General features: G+C 32.9%; 3 protein-coding genes across 3 annotated transcripts; all 3 read right to left on the reverse strand.

Moving 5' to 3' along the window:
• Positions 1 to 1,300: 1,300 nt before the first annotated feature.
• Positions 1,301 to 14,001, reverse strand: LOC132951570 (uncharacterized). Its single transcript, XM_061023341.1, has 8 exons — positions 13,720 to 14,001; positions 10,825 to 11,122; positions 5,134 to 7,833; positions 3,800 to 5,046; positions 3,577 to 3,714; positions 2,803 to 3,505; positions 2,251 to 2,520; positions 1,301 to 2,125 (listed from the first exon to the last, which is right to left on the reverse strand). Exons 1-8 carry the CDS (start codon positions 13,802 to 13,804, stop codon positions 1,771 to 1,773), a joined length of 5,796 nt encoding a protein of 1,931 aa, XP_060879324.1. The 5' UTR covers positions 13,805 to 14,001; the 3' UTR covers positions 1,301 to 1,770.
• A 3,444-nt stretch (positions 14,002 to 17,445) lies between these two features.
• On the reverse strand, positions 17,446 to 18,488 carry LOC132951572 (uncharacterized). Its single transcript, XM_061023344.1, has one exon. The coding sequence runs from the start codon at positions 18,486 to 18,488 to the stop codon at positions 17,718 to 17,720; it is 771 nt and encodes a 256-aa protein (XP_060879327.1). The 3' UTR covers positions 17,446 to 17,717.
• Positions 18,489 to 21,420: 2,932 nt separating this feature from the next.
• Positions 21,421 to 23,036, reverse strand: LOC132951573 (BET1 homolog). The gene is made up of 2 exons (XM_061023345.1): positions 22,801 to 23,036; positions 21,421 to 21,916 (listed from the first exon to the last, which is right to left on the reverse strand). The coding sequence occupies exons 1-2, from the start codon at positions 22,811 to 22,813 to the stop codon at positions 21,564 to 21,566; spliced, it is 366 nt and encodes a 121-aa protein (XP_060879328.1). The 5' UTR covers positions 22,814 to 23,036; the 3' UTR covers positions 21,421 to 21,563.
• Positions 23,037 to 23,069: the final 33 nt, after the last annotated feature.

The raw sequence follows: 23,069 nt of genomic DNA on the forward strand, positions 1-23,069 counted from the left end.
ATTGTTTTTCGTTTTGTCGTTTATATTTAAAACGTTCACTGCTGCCGGTCGCCGATGTCAACTGATAGTTGTCGTTCGCGATCTTGCCACGGTGACCGACACAGCACGTTTTTGACGCTATTCATTGTTTGATCTATCCATGTTTACGTATTCATTGTATTTTGATTTTTTTTTACCCCCCCCCCCCCCCCCCTCTTAATAATCTATACCTACGTCCCTGACAAACGTTCTTCTTTCATTATGCACGTTTTTGATGGCGAACGTAAAAAACTAAAACCATATTGCAAGTAATATGCAACTGATTTACAGACTACTAACGCGGTAACCGATTAATTTAATAACGGTTTCAAGCCCTGCTATATTTGTTATTATATTACAATACTATGTTTATCGCACATTTTACGTCGAGATTATAAATAATAATTATTATTACCATCGTTCAGCGATTTGATATCCAGAAAATTAGAGTAGATATCGCAAATATATCAATGTGTTACAACATAAACGTTTTGAATAGGTAGGTATAGGTACCGGCGTTTTAGAAAACAAATCCTAATTAACCCTGTTATGATTGATATTGGAGCAAATTCACTTTTTATCAAATTTAGAAGTAGAATATTATCTAGTAACCTCATAGGATTTTTTAAACTTAAATTTTAAAGCAAGTTATGAATATTTTAAAACGACTGCGCCAAAGAGAGATTTGACTATACTGTGCGGGATCTGCTGTGTCTCATCAGCCGCCGCTGTTTGTTCTTTTATACATACAAAAATATTGTATAATCTCTTTTCTATGATTATAACTAATACCATACGCTCCGACCATGACAAAAAAATAGATAGGTATCATCACAGTAATAATATTTTTTTTCAGTATAAACATATCTTTAACCTCCGGTCCATGTCGTGGTCCTCCACTTCTAATTGGTTGATTGTTTCCTTAGTTATATTGTAATATGTATGTATATAATTGACAGCCAATAAAAAGTGGAGAATCACGATATAGTAAAGAGCGGAGGATGCGTTTCAAAAACTGTGATGATACCCATCTATATTTTAGTCATGGCTCCGACTATGATAGTTTCTGATCGCCCACGTAAAACGCGTAGTTATCAGCTGTGGCATGTAGTTTTTCCATCGATAATTTTATTGATGTTAGTTATTGATTCCGCCGTTTTAAAATCAATTCCTCGGTCTTCCCTGTATAATTATTAGCATTGATTATAAAATATAAATACTAGTATCAATTAATCAATGTTATTAATTAATTAATATTAATTTATAATATGTTTGCCGACCATAAATCAAAACGTAATAAAATCGATATAATACAATTATATTAAATAGGTACCTACTATCACTACTAATTACTATTGATTAATTAATTGTTAATTTTCGATATGATCAACGCATACATTCTTTCCAGTTTTATAAGTTATAAATATGTATGAAATAATTAATATAATATAATATAATATTATTGTTATTATAATAAAATATAGGTACATAATTTAAATAATATGTTGAGTTAGTAAAAAAGTTTATGATTGTCTTACAATTGCACCTAAGTACCTAATATTACAGTAAAATTGTATCGATTAATAAATTATAATAAATTTGCGCACATGGCCACATTAAATCATTAGAAATAGAGGTAAGTTATAAGTTTTAAAAAAATCAATATGAGTGAGTAGGTGCTTACCTAACAATAAATGTTTAACAAAATCACTATTTTGATACGGAATAACTAAGAATGTGTAAAATATGTTTTTAAAATCGTTTACAGCCTTTGCAATCGCAATAATCCGATCCGGAACCGCAGTACCCGTTTGGACTACAACAGCTAAATTTGGTGTTGGGTTCGCACTCGGCCTCGTATTTGCCATCAACCTTGTCCGCTTTCGGACCACACGTGCCAGCTCTCTTTTCTCCATCTTCCAGGGTCCACCACTTCTTTGGTCCAAATCGGTACGATGGTTTCGTTTTGAAATTCACGCACCCTTGACAGTCACAGAAATCAGCTCCCTTACCGCAATAGTTGCCGTTAGAACAGCAATACGCATTTTCGTCGTCTGGATTGCAGGTGGGAAACACGCCGTTGATTTTTGGTATCTTTCGGCCACATCTACATACATGTACACGTATATCATAAAAATAATACTTTCACGTTAATTGTATGCATGTAAACAATAATTATAATATAAAAGATTTATATTAATGTTATGATTACACTTGGAAAATGTTAGGTACCTTCCGCGCAGGCCTTCTTTCGCGTCTAGGAAATACCACGATACGGGAACGGTTGGTTTGATTGGTTCGTCCAATATTATTTTCGGATTATTTCCAAAGTCCTTGCACGTTGGACAATCACAGTATTTATCACCAGATCCACAATATCCAGACGGTCCGCAACAGCTGTAACCAGGATCGTCCGGATCGCATACTGGGTAATAACCTTTGTACAATGGAGCGGAGCGACCACACAACCCTGCAAAGTCATCTCCATCTTCAGATGTCCACCTATATACAAGACATGACATTAATTAAATTTTTAAATATTGCATCCATCAAAGTTGTTTTTATGTATGGTGTTTATATTATACAAGGTGTTCAAAAAGTTTGGAAACTGGGATTTGACTAATATTAGGACTAATTAATGATGTGATAAAATATTTTACCTAATAAATGTGCAGTAGTGTTATTGCTATATGTATGTATAAAAATATACAAACAGTAATCAATAAGAGTTTCCAAAATGTATAACTCCTTGTAGGTATTACCTATTATATAATTTATACGTACCAACGTTTTTCATCTATTGGTGAACATTTGTGATTAACGTCATTAGGATTCGTTTTGTCACATAAGGGTGCGGTGTACACAGTATTCAAAAGTGTGAGATCGTCGTCATCCAAATCTACAGACCAAATCATCAAACCACCTACATTTTTTTCGGCCGCATACTTGACTTTATACTCTAAAGACTTCTTATTTTCGTAACCTAAAAAAACTTTAGTGGCTGCGTTCCAAGCGTACGGCGATTTACTCTTTTCATGAAAACTTTGTTCGAAACGTTGGTCCGACAAATGGTCTTTTTTTATCTTGAACCACGGTGTATAACCACCCTGGAAAACACCGTTTACCGCGTTCGCCGTTCGCCACATCTGGTCCTTCCCATCCACAGAGTCACCGACGTTATTCCAAAACCGACCATAAAACGGAATACCCATGTTGATTTTATGAGGAAGTTTGGATTTGCAAGTGTAATATTTAATGGTCCAGTCCACGTTGGTTTTGCCAGAAAACCTAGGTGGCATTCCAAAATACAGTGGTGCCGGTGGTCCCGTGTACGCGCCCCATTTACTTGACCAAGCACCGAAGAAATCATAGGTCATTACGTTCACAAAGTCTGCGTACTGTAGCAATCCTGGCAAATCAAAACCTGGATCCAGTGTCCATTGTCCAGCAGCTCCGGCAAAAGATATGAGAAATTTGTTTTTACGTCCTAAAACAGAAAGAATGAAAATTTATGTATTCAAAATGTGATGAAACGCTTTAGTATAATAATATAAGCACCTGCGTCCGCGGCAAAAACATCCAGAGCCTGCCGTAAATCTTTCATGAGAAGAACGTAATTAGTTTTATCTTGTGGCACACCTTCTACGGCTCCACCGGTCACTGGATACTCCCAGTCAATGTCCACCCCATCGAAACCTACCCGACAACAAACAAATACAGTCACGTATAAGTAATAAAAATAATTATTATATGATATAACTTAATAATTGTATTGACGTACCAAATTTTTCTATGAGTTTAACAACAGAAGCAATAAACCTCACCCTGCTATCGGATGACGCGGCAATTCTACTGAAATACTGAGAATTTTCCCATCCTCCAACGGCAAACATGACTTTTACATGTGGGTAGAACTTAGCCAAGTTCATGAGATGCTCCAGCCTACTCCGTGCTTTGGCAGTTTCTTCTTCTACGTTAGGACTGTGTGCTATGTCCGGTGATCCCAGGTCGACGGTGCCGTCGGCGCGAATTTCCAAAAAAGCATAAATTACGTGCGTCAGCTTGGCCAACGCATCGCTCCTTATCTTCTTTAATCCCCACGAAGTGTAATACCCGATGATACGTTTACCACAGTTTTGTACTGACACCTCGACATTACCACTCGGAGGTGAATTTTCGTCCTCCAAATCATTGTCGTCATCACCCGCCGAATCACCCACCACTGCAGCTTGACGTTTTTTGATTAGATCGAACAGTTCTTGTTTCTCGTCTAGTTCCGACGGTGTACAGCCCCTAGAAAATCGATCTGAAATATCTCGTTTTTGCTTTCTTTTTTTACTCATTAGTTTATCTTCCCATTCTTTTTTCTCGTGATCGTCAATTGTTTTAACGTTCATACAATCAAATACGTTCACCGGCAACCATATCGTCCCTGAATCTGCATCGTTGTCAAATCCAGGATTAATACCGACTTCTCGACCAGCCGTCACTTCAATCGACTTAACCCATGGATTGCCCAATGTACTGTCGTATAGTTTTTCGATTTCCGATTGCGATCTCGCAGTGAATATGTCTTTTTCTCTATCAGCTATCGTACTGGGTTTTATGAGTGAATTATCCCCGATGAAACCCACGACTTGCTCTTTATTTTTTTCATCTTTATAGCACAACATTTTCCAAAAACACTTGGGGACATCAATTTTTTTTTTCCCGATTTTTAAACCTAATGATTCTTTACAAACGCCAGTAACGACGAGAGTACGACGTCTCGTACTAAAACACTCCACGTGAAATTCTAATTTTTGCCAGGGATGTTCGTTTATGTACGGTACCTGAGGGGCAATATTTATGAATGAAAATGTACTTTTCGAAGCTTTTTCAGACCACCGAGCTATATTTGCGGGAGTCAAATGTCCTTGATCCCATCCAGAATTGCTATAATCGCTACCAACAGCCTGATGTTGAAGTAAAGCAGTGCACGGATACCTAAAGAAACTTTTTCGACCAACGTCTTTGGCGTCATTGTAGCTATATTAACATTAAAATAAAATATAATTAAATAATGCACCGTTATTGCTCACTATTATTTTAGTATAAAACGATTGATTAACATACCTTTTGGATTGGAATTGATTACTTTGGTGTAAAGCTACTGACCACACGGGTAGTTTTCGCGATTTGTCGAACATAACTACATACACGACTATATATTTACTTGTCGGAATTGAAGTAAGACTTTCGATCTTTGGAGTTTTCACAGCAACTATGGGGAACATTGAATCACTGCACTTATACAAGGAACATTCTGGTTGTGGATCCCACGCGGTCATTTGATTTGTTTTCTTGGTGCACGTTGCACTTGGGCCTTTTTCTTCATATCCTACCTTACACTCGTAATGACATTTAGATCCAACTTGTTTTTTGCTACAACTTTCAAATGACTCTGTCAAAGAAAAACGAACACCCTTTGGTGCGTCGCACTCGGCTCGTTTACAACTATGCTTTCCTTTTTGTGAGCTGGTTGTCCGTGTGCGTCGGCTCTCACAACGATCGACGTCTTCTTTTTTCTTATCTTTGTCTTTAGGTTTCAGTTTTCCATTTTTGTTTTCTTTATTTACATTGTTTTGTTTTGGTTTAATTGTATGTTCTACTTTATCGGATTGTTTTTTTATATTCTTAACAGCCGTCTTGGACCCTTTAGCTATGGATTTTAACCCTGTACCAATGATTTTCCCTACACCCGGCGCTATAACAGTAAGACCGACATCAACCAGCGATGATCCCAATAAATCAATTCCTTTCTCTTTCGCGGTGTCCCAGTCTCCAGTAATAACGGCCCCACCAAATTCCACCGCATTCTTTATGTCTTTCACTATGGGTATATTAGTAATAGCATTTTTTGCTCCTTTTAAATCACCTTTGACTACTTTATCTACAGCCTTCACAACTCCTTTTGCTGTGTCAACGACCCCTTTTACTGTGTCTTTTACAGCGTTTACCACTGTATTAGCTACCGATTTCACCGCTTTGCCTATCCAGTCAAAAAATCCTCTTTTACGCCTTTTTGCCACTTCAGTCGTTCCACTAGGATTTCCAAAGACTGTCAACGACGTTTGTGTTTGTTCATTTGTACCGGAAAAACATCCCAATATCATGTTCTCGTCTTGGCTAAATGGATTTACTTGATCAAACGCGGCCAGCGTAAAATTTGACTTACTTTGAGCAACAAGAATCATTGAATTTGTCGATGGTTCCATTTTCAAACTTGTTTCTTGAGAATTAAAAAAGTGACATCTCGAAGAATCAATAAAATATTCTAAATATACGTATGCGCACCATTCATTAGATGGCTGATTACAGATCTTTGCACACGTTTCTTCACAGTTTGTTTTACAGTCGATTTTATTTACTGATAACTTAGGATCCAGACGTAATCCTGGAGTGCGTATATAATTCAATGTCGAAGATAAAAATGAAGGTTTTTTAAACAAAGTTAAAACATTTTTATTTTCTATCAGTTGCACGAATTCAGAGGACATTGAACATTTCCTTTCGCTTACGGAGTAAGACATGCGTTTATAATTTGATTTTTCGTAATCAGATAGACATTTGTCAAATGTGACTTCGCGTAAAATCTGTATGGTGTTTACTGAATTCGGTAAAGGTTTAATTTCAAGGTTTTCAATAAACTCGTAATTCTTGAGGTACTTGTGTACACCAAATTTGTTTTTTTTAGGATATTTTAACATAAATGACTTCAAATATTGATGTTGACCAAAGTTTGCTATAGTTATCGTTTCAGCCAGTTCGGAATTCAATCCAAACCCCATACATTCAGAATTATTTAAACATCTACTCATTTCAGTGTCTATAAGCTTGTCGATTCTTTCTAAATAATATAAATCGCTATCTGGGCAAACGCTCAGATTTTCAGTGCTACTCACTTTCTCTGGGTAATAACATGTTTTGCAACCCGTCTTTACGTTACATCCTTGAGATGGAGATGTAAAACATGGTTTAGAATAAAAACTATTGTGAGTATCGTTTTTTGACAAAGCACACGGTTCGTTACTGATTTTTATCGGTTTTAAGGACAATAAATTGTCGTCACCCGTCTCATAAAAACGCCATTTTTTTCCGTTTCCCATCGGTAAGACTTCCATACGAAACGCTGATACATAACCGTATTCAAAATCGACTCGTTGCAACTGATTTTCTACGTCCCGGTAAGTCGTGCACGTCGAGTTCGTTAGTGAATATGAGACGACATTGCATTCTCTTTGAGCGTTACACTTGTCCAGACAGGCCAAGAACGTGCCTTCTTGCGTCCTACTCATGTAAACTGCGCCGGCAGCTAATGTATGCCTTGAATACATCCAATCATACAACACTCCAGTCGGCTGTGTCATAAACACTGTGGTCCAGCGGTATTCCTCCTCCAAGTTTCCGTCTGTACTAGCAAATGCGTAACATTTTTTCGCCGCGTGATCGTAACTGAAAGCCACACAGTTACTGGTCACGAAGCACAGCCCAAAGCAATCCGGAAAATCGAAGTTTTCCCGTACATCCATGGGATCCGAGTCCAGATACACGTTTTGGTACCGTTGTTGTGGAAAGTTCGGGCACAGATCACAGACGCGTATCCCTTCATTTTTCACGCGAAATATATGAGACTTTTCCACATCGACAAGATCGCACCGCAGTTTGTCGGGCCTAATCGTGAAATTGTTACCCTTCAAAAGCAAATATCTAACGTAATCCGTAAACGACGTGCCTGATATCTCTTCTACGTCATATTTGTCTGCTTCGTTTGTGCTGTAACAAACAAAGTATTAGCCATTAGGTAAATATTTTATAGATTTTATTATTTATCATCAATTTTAGATATAATGTAATTGTATGCTCTGTTCAAAATGAGATCATTACCCGGCGGTGAACAGTTTTCGTTCCGTCACGGTCAGACGCCGTCCCTACTACAGCGGCGCGTGGAGTTGTGTCGTATTATTCTTTTTAAATATAAGATTTGAAAATTGAATTAAAGATTCCTCATAAGTTTATTTACTTTTAACAAAAAAAATGTCTACTCGAAAGTCAAATTACATTTTTATGAACGTTTGAAGTTCAAATTTTTACAAGATTTTACTCGATTTCTCAAGTAATGATTTTCTTATTTTGTTATAATTCAAAAACGAATAACCGTAGACTCTTGAAATTTATATCATATGTTTATTTTATCAATTCCTATATTTGATAACATTTTCAAAATATATTGACTGTTCTTGAGCTGTTTACGGACATTTTCAATTTTCAATTTGTTTAGTTTTTTATACATAAAAGCCAATAATATTGTATTTATATGGGTCAAAAAGCTTGAAATTAAATAAATAAATACAAGGCTCCTGATATGTTCTTGCGATAATAGTTTAAAAATATTAAAAATACGTAGGCACAATTTTTTTATAATCATTTAAAGTTCAACTTTTGACAACATTTATCAAATTTAAAATTTAAAAATGATTTTGTAGTTAAAAGTATATAAAATATACAACTTTTATAGCTAAGGATTAAAAATTTAAAACAAGGTTCAACGTATCTAAGTGATTCTTTAACCAAAGAATCTCTAAAATATGAAATCACCGTTTTTTATAGTTATTTTTTTGTAATTTTATAAAATATATTCAACTTACCGGCTACCGTATAATGATAATAAGTAATAACAATATAAATATGATATAAAATATCCACTCTGGCAAACCGTCTCCGCTCAGAATCGTTTTTCTTATACAATAATATTACATATATCATTTAATTCCATCATTTATACAGTGACCCACTCGTTAGGTTTATTTTTAATCACGTTTTTATGTATTCCGGAATATAGTTAACTTAATTGGATGGCGTAATAAATTAAGTTAGTGAAATAAAATTAAAACTAAAACTAATGTCAAAATAAAGTTATATTAACATATTTACGCACCTACATTATCCACCGATAAAATTTTAATATTGGTAAACAGTATATTAACACTTCCTATCAGTAACCTCACCAGAGTATAATCAATATTTGAATAGTATTATTAATTAGGTAGGTAGTTTAAATTGAGTTAGGCTAATTATAATTTAAATATAGCATATTTAAACGTTTTCACTGATATGATCTCGTTTTATTTAGACTGTATAGTGCATAATGCAATAATTATCCTCTTACAATGGAATTATTATTCATCAAACGTTACTTTTATTCTTGTTCTATCTACTTGTTGATATTCATTGTTTGCATAATATTTTATTAACATATTAAGCACGTGGTTATTTATTAGCCATGTTTGACATTCCTATTTCCGAGATACTAAAAACACTTTCCACGATTAAATATCTGACATGAAGATTGGTGGTTGAATCGTTATTGATTTATATTTATTGCAATTATTAGAAGTATTTATGTATATAATATTATATAATGTGTATGGTATCTCATAAATGATACAATGTAGAATGTACGGCAGCAATGGCGTCATTTGGAGGGGGGGGGGGGCAACTGGGACATTTGACCCAGTCTAGTATTTACATCAACCTTAAGTCGGCACATTTATCACACTGCCCCCCTATGTTAACCACTATAGCACTATGCTATGAAAATCTGAGTGAAACAATTTTGAATCGGAAAAGCTGTGAAAAATTGCCCTAGTTTAATAAAAACTGAAATGACTGTACGGCAGAATCACAAAAGTTTGACAACTTTGTTGCAATGAGAATAGGATAGGTAATGACACTTTTAACAATCGCCGCACACACACATATATATACGTGATTATTATGATTATAATTAATTCTTGTACCATTGTTTGAATGCGTAATATATACATATAAATATATAATAATATATTAAACAATATAAGAGTATAATATTATTAATGTTTGTAAAATGTATATAATACCACAATTTTAACAGTGCACGTATTGTATAGATTATTAATTTATTTAATGTACATCCTGATGGTCAAAATAATATTGTTTGTTTTACAGTTGAAAGGGAATATCGACGAGACCAAAAGCACAGTAGAAATCGTTGATAAATTTAATAACCATAAAATATTTACCTACCCTAGTATATTAATGTAGATATTATTATTATTGTTGTAAAACATTATTTTTAATTTTTTAAAGTAAGAATTTGTTAATTTTTATTCACGGCTTTGACTTGTACTATTCACCTATTTACGTTATTAGTTAAATTTACGTAGAACTTGTCCAATTTGGTCAACAAGCAAATTTATTTATTTTGTATACCTATATTACCTATAGGACGGTTTAACCGTATGTTTGAAAGGTATTCGTAATAGTTTAGTAGATGAAGATATAAGGTAAGTGTTGTGTAAACGATGATGAATTATTAAGCTTTAGGGCCTGTTTATTGTACAATATAATATTTAAAACAAAACTTAAAACGTACCTATACATTTATGGCTCATTAAAATTTAGTGAAGCACTAATAAACGATAATTAATCAATATTTTATGCAACCTGGCATAACAATATTATTTTGCTGTAGGTTTCTTTAAAGCCGTGTATATAGATATAAATATTATGAATTAATTATATTGAGTTTATTTTGCATAATTATTAATAATAATTAATATTTCACGGTTTATAGTGCATTTAACACGTCCTGCTTATAATATTACAAGTGATAAAATAATTCATATTAACTAAAATAGTGAGGGGCCATGGCCCCTCCCGGCACCCTCACCCTGAAGGAGCTCGTGAGTAAAGTCTACTTTTTTAGATTAGATTATATCTACCTACCCGTTGCCATTGACGGGAGTGCTCCTCGAACAGCACTGGAACAGATCGCCGCCGGGACAGGTCTGTGAACCGATCCGAACCGTGTTCGTCGGACACCCGCGACCGCTCCGGTCTTTCGGTTGACACCCCGACCACCAACAGTCTTCGGCTGGCTCCGCGTTCAGGTCGGGCGGACAGCAGTAATACTCCGAACCGCCGTCGCAATCTCTGACGTTATTCTTCGTCCGATTGTACTGATCGCATCCCGTCACGGCCCACGTGGTCTTTTGGCATCCGGTCCACCAACATTCTTCTTTACCTGCATCAGAACGTAGATAACAAAACAAGCTGAGCAAGAAGAAGAAGAGAAATATTATAATTTTATAATATATATTAGCATCGACTACATGGTAATATTACTTATTAGTAATTACTATCTTACGTTATAGATTCGACATTTGCAGATTAACATTATTTTTTTTTTTTTTTTATTATATTAGCTTTTAGTCAAATACAATGATTAACATTATATTGAAATATATAATTAATTTTATATTCTGAGCGGGGATCGACGAATGTATTGATTTTACAATGATGTATGTTTTATTTATTTATTTTTTGTGGCTGTGTACGCGATAAGTAGTCGAAATAATGCTTCAATTTTCAACTTCTGCAGTATCTCTTGTTCGATGTGAAAGTGAATCTAGTTGGTGCATTGAGGAGGTCAAAAATTGAAATTCCAGTAATTTTTAAAAGTGCCGAGAAAAACAAAAAAAAAAATTGAGAAAAATAGGAATTTTTAAAATTTTTAAAATAGGAATTTTCACGCAAAACTTTTCGTTAAGGTTTTCGACTAAATCCGATTTTGATTTTTGGTGTAACTCTAAAACTATATAAGCCCTTTAAAGGTATTAGGTACGTATATTATATGTATATAATTTCGTAACTCCCACAGAAAAATGTATTATATGATTGAATAAATTTAAATCCTCCTAATTCCATAATTATCGCTTAAACACTTACAATATATACAAAATTCTTTTCAACAATTTCTATCATTTAATAAATTTGTTGACAGAGTTGACAGATCCCGTCATTATTGTAACAATAGGTTTAAAAAACTTTTGACATTTCCACTTGATTTCCACAAAAATTGTTAAAACTATCTTAACATAATGTTTGTACACCAATTAAGAAATAACAAAATTGATTTCCCTCAGATTTTGTTTTTACTAAATACATTAACATCAATTAATTGCAAACATTATGATTTGTAATTTTGTCTATCTATAGATTTGTTTTACGTATTATAATCCTATTGATTTTAAAACTATTTTTAAACTTATTTCAAGGTAAGTATATTTAAACTGTTTTTGTTTATATGTCCATATTGTAGGTGTATTAATTAGTTATCTATTTGCTTATTAATTTATATGGTAATTTATTTTCATTTTCTTACATGTTCAACTTTTAACTACAAAAAAATATTATGTTTATAGTAAAGAGTTTCCTGTAAAAAATAATTAACAACAGTACCTATACCGTGCCTACTTATACCTATAGGTTATAATAGTTATAACAATATTGTAAATGAATAAAATAATGTGTATGGTAATTTGAGTTATTGCTTATAAGTTATAACTAATATGAATGGATTTTTAATGAATGCGAAACGATAAAAATAAAATATACCTATATAGATACTCGAAACAATATTTAGGTACTACCTGCTTTCCTGCATATTACAGCATTCGACAGCAGTTATATATTATGTTATTCCTTACGAGTATGTATACTACGTATAAGTTATTAATTAATAATTATATTGTTTTTTGTTTCATACGCTATTTATCAATTGGTTGTGGGGGGGAGGGGTGTGCTAGAATATTGTATCAACAGCACAGACCCTGATATTTTATATTATAAGCTAAAATATGATTAAAAAACTGGGGGGAACTAAGCACCCCGTAATTGCCACTATATGAATTTACTCAAGTCAGAATATGGTTCCTAATGACTAGGGCTCGGATTTATATGTAAATACATATTTTTACTGTGACTTGATAAATTAATTTAGGTAAGTGGTAAATTCGTTTCAAGGGATTTCCATTGTAATGAACTATATTTTATTTTACATATTTTTACATATTTTGTCATAAGTACATATTTTTACATATTTCTCAATAATTCCATTTTTCCCTACATATTTCGACAATTTACGATTTATTAATAGTTGTATTGCATAGAACAAGTACAAGGACCCTTGGGAGTTGCAGTAAAAGAAAAATGCACAGCGTATTACATAAAAATCCTGGTTTAGACTGCCTAAAATTAATTAGAGATACACATTGCGAAATTAATGGTGTAATATTTCCGGCTGAACTCACTGCTTTGGGCATTGCAAATATGAAATTTGCACCCATTACCTCGGTGGAAGTCGAGCTCCTTCAGTCGGTACAAATCTGTGTTACGACCAAATCGTAGTTCATTTAACTTTGAAAATTTGATTATGTTTATGGTATCTCATTGCTTTCAAGACCAAGATAATCAAAATGAATAATGAATAATAGTAGTAAAATAAGTAAATTAGTTAATAATGTCATTTATAAAGCAATTTTTTATATTTTTTTGTAATTTTTTTGTATTCCATATTTTTATTTTTTAATCACAATATATAAAGTGATTTATTATTACATATATATTTACATATTTTGGTTTTTTTAATACATATAAATCCGAGCCCTACTAATGACTAACGGCTAATGCCTATACCATACATAATGTTACACTCAGTACAATCAATCGACTGTTCTAATCGCGTGGGTATATATGTGTACTGTAATAGTATGCATATTCTGTGCAAATGAGTACAATATCATTATACATTTTACCTATATTATTTTATTTTATACTCACTCGGAGCGTCTGCGGCATATGTTTGTGACGCGATAATGGACAGTAAAACGAAACATTGCCAATATCCATGCGTCGCGAACACCATAATAATTAATAACAATAAGTATTAATTATGTCATTATTTCATATTAATATTATTTCCGTTTCGTTAAACCTATCTGCAGGGTATGTGGATAATTAATATCTACCGGTGCACTGCACAATTTGATGAACCGTGGCGCGCGAACGAATCTCCACAGTCCACTGAATATTACGTCGAGCGGTATTAAATCGGCTGAGCGTTTTGTGAAACAAAATCACGTCTTCGTATTTTTATGGTAATATGTAAATTCTAATCGTCGCGTCGAGTTATAGGTAGGGATCCGATTCTTGGACTCTAGACACCGCACGCACGTCGAATAATCGTGGGTTTATGCTTTATACGCGTTAGACGTCATCATTATAATATTATACATTTATACAAGTGCAAAATTGAATATTATTATTATAGAGGTAGGCAGTGCCGCAATAACCGGGTGTGTTGCGTTAAACACACGGGCCCGATGATAAAAATTTAAAAATATATAGAAAGAAACAATAAAACCATTTTGTTATGATAATAATTATTAATAAAGATTGAAATTAATAGATCGGTTTTGTTTTGTACACAACATTATCATACATCAACGTTTCTTTTGCGGACTGTATAACCGAAATTAAAAAAGTTTGGTTGCGATTGATTAAAGTGCGTCACACGAAGGAACGCGCATTTTGACCGGTTTAGTAGTGCGAGTGTATTTACGCGTTTCAATTATTGGTAACTATTTTTGTCATGCGAGAAAAACGCATTTATTTTATATTGCACGTTCAAAAGGCGGGTCTTCTACAGTCGGTGTTTTGAAGTCGGTCGATAAGCTATCCATTTTGATAACGTATGTGAAAACTTAGTTGCGATATTTGTTTGAATAATTAAATGTATAAAATAATAAACAAATGATAGGCATAATTTTTTTAAGTGAGTACAGTATTTATTTTTTAGTTTCTAATTGACTGTTAATGTATGGTACCTATGTTCAATTTTTTGTTATTTGATAATTATTTATATTAAAAATGAATAAAAAAGGCTACAAATTATTACATTTATTTATTTGTAAATACATAGGCACCTACGCGTTTTAATTATGTTAACCTTATTTTGTATGAGTAAAAACTCAAAGATCCAAAGTATGATTTCAAATTTGGAAAAATTAATTTTACAATAGTCGATAGATTAATTTTTCAATTTTCAAAAGTAGTAGAGGAGGGGAGGGTTCATTCATTTTATTTACACACGGGCCAAAATTGGCGTAGTTGCGGCACTGGAGGTAGGTAAATATTATTGTGATATCAATATGCCGTCGATCGTTTTAATTACATCGTAACCATACATTTGTTATCTCCGTCTTACACACGCACTAACCTAACCTAACCTAACGAGGTTCACTAGATAATAATCTTACTTCTAAATTTGACAACAGGTCAATTACTCAATTCACTCTAATTTTTAAACTAACGGAGCTACACGTGTTTTGATGAATTTAAAATTTGCTACGTTACGAACTACAAAGACGGAGACAACACAATATGCGGGCGTGACGTCCTCTTAAGCCTAAAACATTCTTAAAGCATTCCAAGGCTTGAATGATAAAAAAAATCAAACATTACATTTTACAACAATAATAGGTATATTTATTTATTTATTTCAGCCAAATCAATTAGAATTTAAAAATTACAATAAATTACAATAATAATAGCTAATACGTGTACCAACTGAGCTATAACCTCGTATACGGAGTTCATAGATATAATAATACATTTGTTTATTACCCTTCAAGTAAAAATAACATATATAAGTATGTTAAGCAAATTCTGAATTCATAAAAAAATTAGTTATTCTAACTCCGAAAATATTTTATATATTATACCTACGTCCTACATGCATGTATTTCTAATGAGAAATTTGTTGCTGAATTTATCAGCCGATGAATCCATCCTTCAACTGCATGTAATAATTGGTTGATAGCAGTTGAAAACATGTTGCACTTAAATCTGTTCCGAGAATTGAAATTTGAATTAATTGAGCAAATTGCTGCTTGTACACTTTTGGTGTAACTCTAAAACAAATGACCGTAAGTACATGCAATTTTGACTGAACGTTTATATTAGCATTTTAGATACCATAACATTTTCAAAATATTTTGACTTATTTTGAGCTGTTTACGGACATTTTCAGTTTCCAATTTTTTTCCATTTTTTTCCTTTTTTTCCATTTTTTTCCCGTTTTTCCTTAATTTTTCTTTTGTTTTTCTTGTCACTTTTGAAAACTACTGGGAAATTTTTACTTTTGACCCCCCAAAGTACCAACTAGTTTCATTTTCCTATCAGAAAAGTTAATGTTGAAGAAAATCCAAGCACTTTTACTGTCCTAAAAGATGATAACAGACACAAAAAAAAATTAAAAAATTAAAAAACACACATCATTGTAAAATCAATACATTCATCGCTTCGCTCAGAATATAAAAAGGAATAAGTATAAAGCCTGTGGTTGTATATCACATTTACTTAACTAAAAAAAACTACCATTACAAAGTTTTTCTATTTTAATAAAAAATTAAAATGTAATCACTTTAAAATATACTGTAATGTATTTAAATTATTATACAATTTTGTTCTATCTTACATTTGAACAATTACTTACCTTTAATTGCACAATATTATATTAGAAGTATCAGTCCCGTAGCCAGGGGGTGGCACTGGGTGCACGTGCCTTCCCCCCCGAAAATTTTTTTTGGCTTGTTTTATATTATATTATATGTTTAATAAAAATTAAAAGTTAAGCCTGTCAAAGCGAACAATTTTGAAGTGGTTGGATTTAGGAAATATTGTGCATCCATCATTATATAGTGCTGTGCGTGCACTCAACTGCGGAAACGCACTGAGTGTACGTAACGGCCGGCGTTGCTAGTTCCCGGGATTTTTAGCAACGTATCCTTGCCACACATACAAAAAACGTGTTTTCAACCGTTCTTCCTTCTACTAACAACCTACAAACAATCAAAACAGCTAATGGCCAAAGTTGCCGGGCTCAAGCTCAATAAAAAAAAAAGTTATATTTATTAGTTAGGTAATATTATTATAGAATGTATTTATTATTAATAACAATACAAGCTGATTGAGCATCACTGAGCCAGATTGACGAGGATTCTTATTTAGAATCGACAAAACCATATTCTAAAATAGCACAAGCTATAGAAAATTTTTAAATTATTAAGCAATTTGGTGAAATCTAAATCCACGGAGATCTTTATTACACATATCATTCTTTGCATAGATATCGCAGTGTTTTTGGTCTTTTCCTATGTACCTTGTTATAGTTGTTGATAATATTATTTTGTTTTTTTTTTTTGGTCAAAAAGCTTGATAATATAATACAACGTTCCTCGTGAGATTTATACACTAGTAAAGAAAAACCGAAAGTATACCTGTACAATATACCTAGACAACATATCTATAAGTTAAGTTTACACCAGCGTGTTGACGCTTTATTAATAATAATATCAAATAAATATCAAATAAATAACAAAACAAAAACGTTTATTCATGTAAACTTACATAATATAGGTTATCCGATTATACATTATATATTTTACGGCAGTATAATAGCCATAATTTATAATTGATCGGTATAATTATTTATTTTCTTAAACATAGGAGCGGAGGGCAGCAGTATTTACCGACCATTTCCACAGCAGATCTATGACGCAAACGGTGCGATTTAAATGGTAACTAAAGTCAGTACAGTGCGTGTGACTCGGGGAAACGTTCAAACGTCTGAGCGAACTCAGAATGAACGCGTATACAATGGCGGAAGTAAAAAGATTTTAACTGATTTTCCGGCGAACAAGTTCAACCGGACACAAAAATGCGGAGCAATCTCGGCATAAACACGCACATACACTGGTCAGTGGTCACGCAGTAGTCTATGCCGATATAGCGCCGCAACAAAGCATTCGCCGGACGAATCTCTTTGTCCGGCCCCACAGAGACCGGCGTTTGGGAATTACCGCGGTTACCGTCGGGTTCGTGACTGCATCACTGCAGCCGCCGCGGGTTACCACCATATCCTGAATACCATTTGCCTGGTGGACCGATGGTTTCGTCGAACAGTTTTCAGACTCGGCACCGTCAAACTGCGCTACTGCCGTGTTGTACGTCGGACTTGACCGCTGCAGCACGTCATCTTCGACCGGCCGAACATGTGGCAAAGATGGCGACGAGATGTTTGACGGCGCCTCGATCTCGCCAATTTCTGCAGTGACAGGTGATGTCGTTACTGACAACTCGGTGGACGGTAAATCTGTCGAAACTTGCAACTCCCCCATGGATGCGACGGAAGGTAACTCGATATCGAGTACATCGTGTCTGGGAAGTACCGCGGTTGCCGTCGTGTTCGTGACTGCGTCACTGCGGCCGCCCCGGGTCACCACCATATCCTGGATACCATTTGCCTGGTGGACCGATGGTTTCGTCGAACAGTTTTCAGACTCGGCACCGTCAAACTGCGCTGCTGCCGTGTTGTACATCGGACTTGACCGCTGCAGCACGTCATCTTCGACCGGCCGAACATGTGGCAAAGATGGCGACGAGATGTTTGACGGCGCCTCGATCTCGCCAACTTCTGCAGTGACAGGTGATGTCGTTACTGACAACTCGGTGGACGGTGAATCAGTTGAAACTTGAAACTCCGCCATGGATGCGATGGAAGGTGACTCGATATCGGGTACATCGTCTGCGAAGTTAGATCGTTGCACAGCCATATTAGGCATCGATTTATACCGTCGCATAATTTCGGTTGTAAACGGCCACCCGGTCTCGGGTTCATATGCACCTGCGGAGTTCTTCTGCACAGCCATATTAGGCATCGATTTATATCGCCTGTGCGCCTGTGAACTCTCGATATCTCGAGATTCCAACGTTTTCGCTCGATTTGCCTGGAGCACGTCGAAAACCTCAAAATAATTGCCGGTCACGGACTGGATCATGGGTTTGGGCGAAGTTTCCAGTGCTACAATATTTGACATATTGATCTGATGCGGTTAAGTTAATATATTAAACGAAAAGTACGTTTAGACTTTTATAATGTATTATAAATGATCCGTAAAGTTCGTAGTAACAAATAAGTACTTATAACTGATTAGGTACTGAATACTGTGACGGACAGAAACAAATTATTTATGTTCCAAACACTTAGATACACCCGTGGCAACCATATTTTTTATAGATTTTTTAAATCGAGAATGTATCTAGGTTCTTTTTATTTATATTTAATAATATTATTATTTATTAAAATCGTGTTCATATGTTTTAGTTATACTGTTCGAGTACTTAATTGGTAAACATAGGAATATTGGATATAGGCGCATATAGGAAGTTAAATAATATTAATAATGAATGTTTTTTTAAAAATACTGAATTTCTTAAAACCACACCATTATGGCTATAAATAGCGTTACACTTTTTTTGTTATTTGTAAAAAAACTTGTGGGAAATCCGCTATTAACATTTCTATGTTAGCTATGAAAAAAAAAATTTATAAAAAGTGATAATTTGGTGAAAATTGCAAGTGTCATCATGGCTATTAATTTTTGAATTATAACAAAATATCAAAAATCGATTAATGGAAGGGAATTCATTAATTGTTACAGCTAAATATCAAATATCATAAAAATGTTAAATACAAACGCTCATAAAAAATTAATGTAACTTTCCGGTAACCTTATTTTTTTGTTAAAGGTGGACAAAACTATAGCGGGGAATCTTCTATTAATGTCTGAATAAAATGTCTGATGTTACCTATGAAAAGAAAAACTTTTACGAATTTCTAACTGAAAAATAATTAACTAAGAGTAATATAAAAATTAATTAAAAAGCGGTGGAATAACAAAAAAAAATTTAAAGAAAAATGAAAATTATTGTACGCAAAACTTTATACACTAATTACAAATTTAAATTTTAACGAAACACTGAAACTCAGTTCCGTATTTCCAATAATATAGCTTAGGTATTGTGTGTGATATACTCATATTATGGTAGGAACACTTATTATAGAAATTGAAGATAAGAAGTTTATCCAAGCTTGAGGCAAGGGCGGCTTCTGGGGCCACCCCCCCTCACTAGCTATAAAGAAACTAATTGAATTATTCATCGAAAATATATATTTGTGCTAAATTAATACAATTTACAGTGGGTACCTATTTAATTTACTTTTTATATAAAGTTACAATCATCCAATCTCATCCAATCTACAATAATAATTTGATCATTTTATTAAGCTTTTTCAATATATAATTGTATGATAAATACTGTGTATGCAATGACTGATCATTAGTGTGTGTGAGTTCCACGAATGCTTTATGTAATTAAAGATAAATTACAGCTAAGATTCTTGGACCTCAGTAACGTACATACGCGCAGTCACGTCACTATATTTTGTGATAAGAAAATGTTCAACTCCCATGTGCCACGAAAATCCCAAAAAGCGAAAGAAAAATTCACCCAGTACCAAAAACCCCATTTTAATTTTGAAAACATATTTGAATTCCTTAATCTCTTTTCTAGGTTATGTAGGAAATGGATTTTTGATTTGTACTTTGTAGTATTGTTTAATTACTAATTAGTATATTGCCAAATTAATTTTCTTTTTTTTTTTTAAACTCACTTTTACATTTTTTTAGTATTACTAAAAAAAAAAAATTCGCTCCCTACAAAACACAGACATAAAGGGGAGAAATTCTTAAATTTTTTTAAAATTCAAATTGGACTTCTGGAAGTATATTTTTTTTTCCGCTTATAGGTTTAAATCCACAAAAAACGACCAGCTTTCAACAGCCCTAATATAGTCAGTGGTCGAAGTGCCCCCCGGATAAGGTGGGATGACATCCCTCCATTTTTTATAATTTACATTTTCCATCCCTCCACTTTTTTCGTCGAAAATAATGTATCCCCCTTATAATTAATTTCATATATGAAAACTGTATAAAATATGAAAGGCATCCCTCCACGTATTTTGAGCCACTTCGACCACTGAATATAGTCTTGTATTTTTGTTAGTAAATTTTAATAATATTCGAACAAAAAATGGAATGTTTTTTACAACACCTTTTGATATAATGATGATATATTAATATGCTTATATTAATTAATACATTAACCTATGGTTCACAATAATATTATTAATACATTGTTATATTAAATGTAGGTACCATAGTTGTTAACATAAATATAATATAGTCATAAAAACAGTAGATACACTTTATGAACAAAGCAGGGGTCATAATTAGATATTATAGCATTTCAAAGGCTAGAGAAAAAAATTAAGTGTCCCCCCCCCCAAAAAAAAATTTTTCTGGCTACGGCACTGAGAAGTACTATATTAAGTCTTGTCTGTAGCTAAAATAAAACAATCAATTATGGTTCTGTAATATAAGTATATGACCATATAATATGTATTCACAATTATTAACATTACACAGTTTTAAATACTTGACTAAAAGATGTTCAATTTTGACTTTTGAATAAAATGATGATTAATTTTACATTGATTATAACTATAACTAATTATTAAACAATTTATAACAGTATATTAATCTGTTTTTTTTTGTAAATAAAACACCCATAACAAAATTATAAAAGTAAAATCTGAAGTTTATTTAATAAAATATACATATAATTTAAATCTTTTCATCATTATATACTTCAATAACATGGAATTTTGATAACCGATCTCATCAGTTAGCAATAATACATATATTATACATTACAGATTTCTATTTTAATTTTAAAAATATATACAGTACAAAAAAAACGGCAAAACTAAATAAAATTAGATATAGCATATTATAGCCACCACTATTTCTACTAAGCCTCGTAACTCGACCAAGTGTGTTACTCAAAAATCCTCCAGTGGTTTCAAAATCATGATCCATATCTCTTAGTAAACGGTCCTGGTATTTTACTTCTGCACCAATATCAATCGAGAGAGACTTCAAAGTATTCACCTTATCTTTTAGCTGTTCTGTTAAATCATCATTTTCTGTTTCAATAAACTCGCCACCATATGAACTGTTTGATGGCAGTGGATCATAATAATTTCCTCCGTGAGATCTACGCATTATTTTATCTGAAAATACAAATAATAAATTCAATAAAATATTTTTATTTTTTATTTTTACTTATAATTAGGGACCGGATTTATATGCAAATGCATATATGTATTGGAACAAGCTTTTTGAAATTTGATGAAAATTGTCCCCAATTATTTTATTTTGCATATTTTGCATATTTGTAGTTTTAAAGTGCATATTATTATTTATAACATATTTTCATCATATTTTCACGTTCACAGCCACATAATATTGATAAAATTGACACCGGTCGTTATTTCCAAAGATAAGATTACATACTTCATATAGTCATATGCAACATATTAATATAGACAAATTTAATACAATTTCTAAGACTTTGGAAGGATAAATAGACGGAAACTATGAACTACCTGAAAATTTAAATGCAAGTGATATTGCATGTATGAAGTACGCTCCTATAAATACTGCTGAGGTCGAGCGAAGTTTTTCAATGTATAAAAATGTACTTACAGATAATCGGAGGAATTTAACGTTTGAACACATTAAGGAACTTCTGATCATCCAATGCAATAAGGTAAAATATGAATTCAATTTTTGTTTCAGCTTTTATTAATGTGAGCTAATACTTTATAGATTGAAGATACAGAATGTTAAATGGCGACAAAGACGACAAAATACTTTAAAAGCTTTTTTACACTTTTTTGATACCATATTAATTAATAAATATTGTTACATAATTTTACATAATACATTTACATATTTTTACATGGTTTTAAACAAAATTTTAGGTGCATATTTAAAAAATAAATACATGTTTTATAACATATTACAGCATTATTAGAAGCATATTTTGAGGATTTTTTGTGCATATAAATCCGGTCCCTACTTATAATAGTTTAATCAAAAATAAACCTTTTACCTTTATAATCCATCAACTGAAAAAATATTTATATTTTATCTTTTTGTTTTGAAAAAGCATTCATTATCTTAATATATACATTTAGATATTTTAATATTTATAATTTTGTTAAGATTTTATGAGTGAAATACTGAATGTCTGAATCACGAATTAAGATAATATACTTAATTCGTGGTCTGAATATTATTTAATATTGAATATCTGATGAAATTTTACTTTTATTATTTGTCCTATCAGTGCCCCGTTGTCTACTTTTCGTATGCTGATAA

This window comes from Metopolophium dirhodum, chromosome 9 (assembly GCF_019925205.1).
Source record: "Metopolophium dirhodum isolate CAU chromosome 9, ASM1992520v1, whole genome shotgun sequence".
NCBI lineage: Eukaryota > Metazoa > Arthropoda > Insecta > Hemiptera > Aphididae > Metopolophium > Metopolophium dirhodum.

Bases quoted from the DNA above. Each gene is read 5' to 3' on its own strand.
- LOC132951570 (XM_061023341.1), bottom strand. From the start codon at position 13,804: ATGGTGTTCGCGACGCATGGATATTGGCAATGTTTCGTTTTACTGTCC. The intron at 3,715-3,799 runs GTACGTCAATAC...GTTGTCGGGTAG, and splicing joins TAAACTCATAGAAAAATTTG to GTTTCGATGGGGTGGACATT. The intron at 3,506-3,576 runs GTGCTTATATTA...TTTCTGTTTTAG, and splicing joins TGTTTTTGCCGCGGACGCAG to GACGTAAAAACAAATTTCTC.
- LOC132951572 (XM_061023344.1), bottom strand. From the start codon at position 18,488: ATGGCGGAGTTTCAAGTTTCAACTGATTCACCGTCCACCGAGTTGTCA.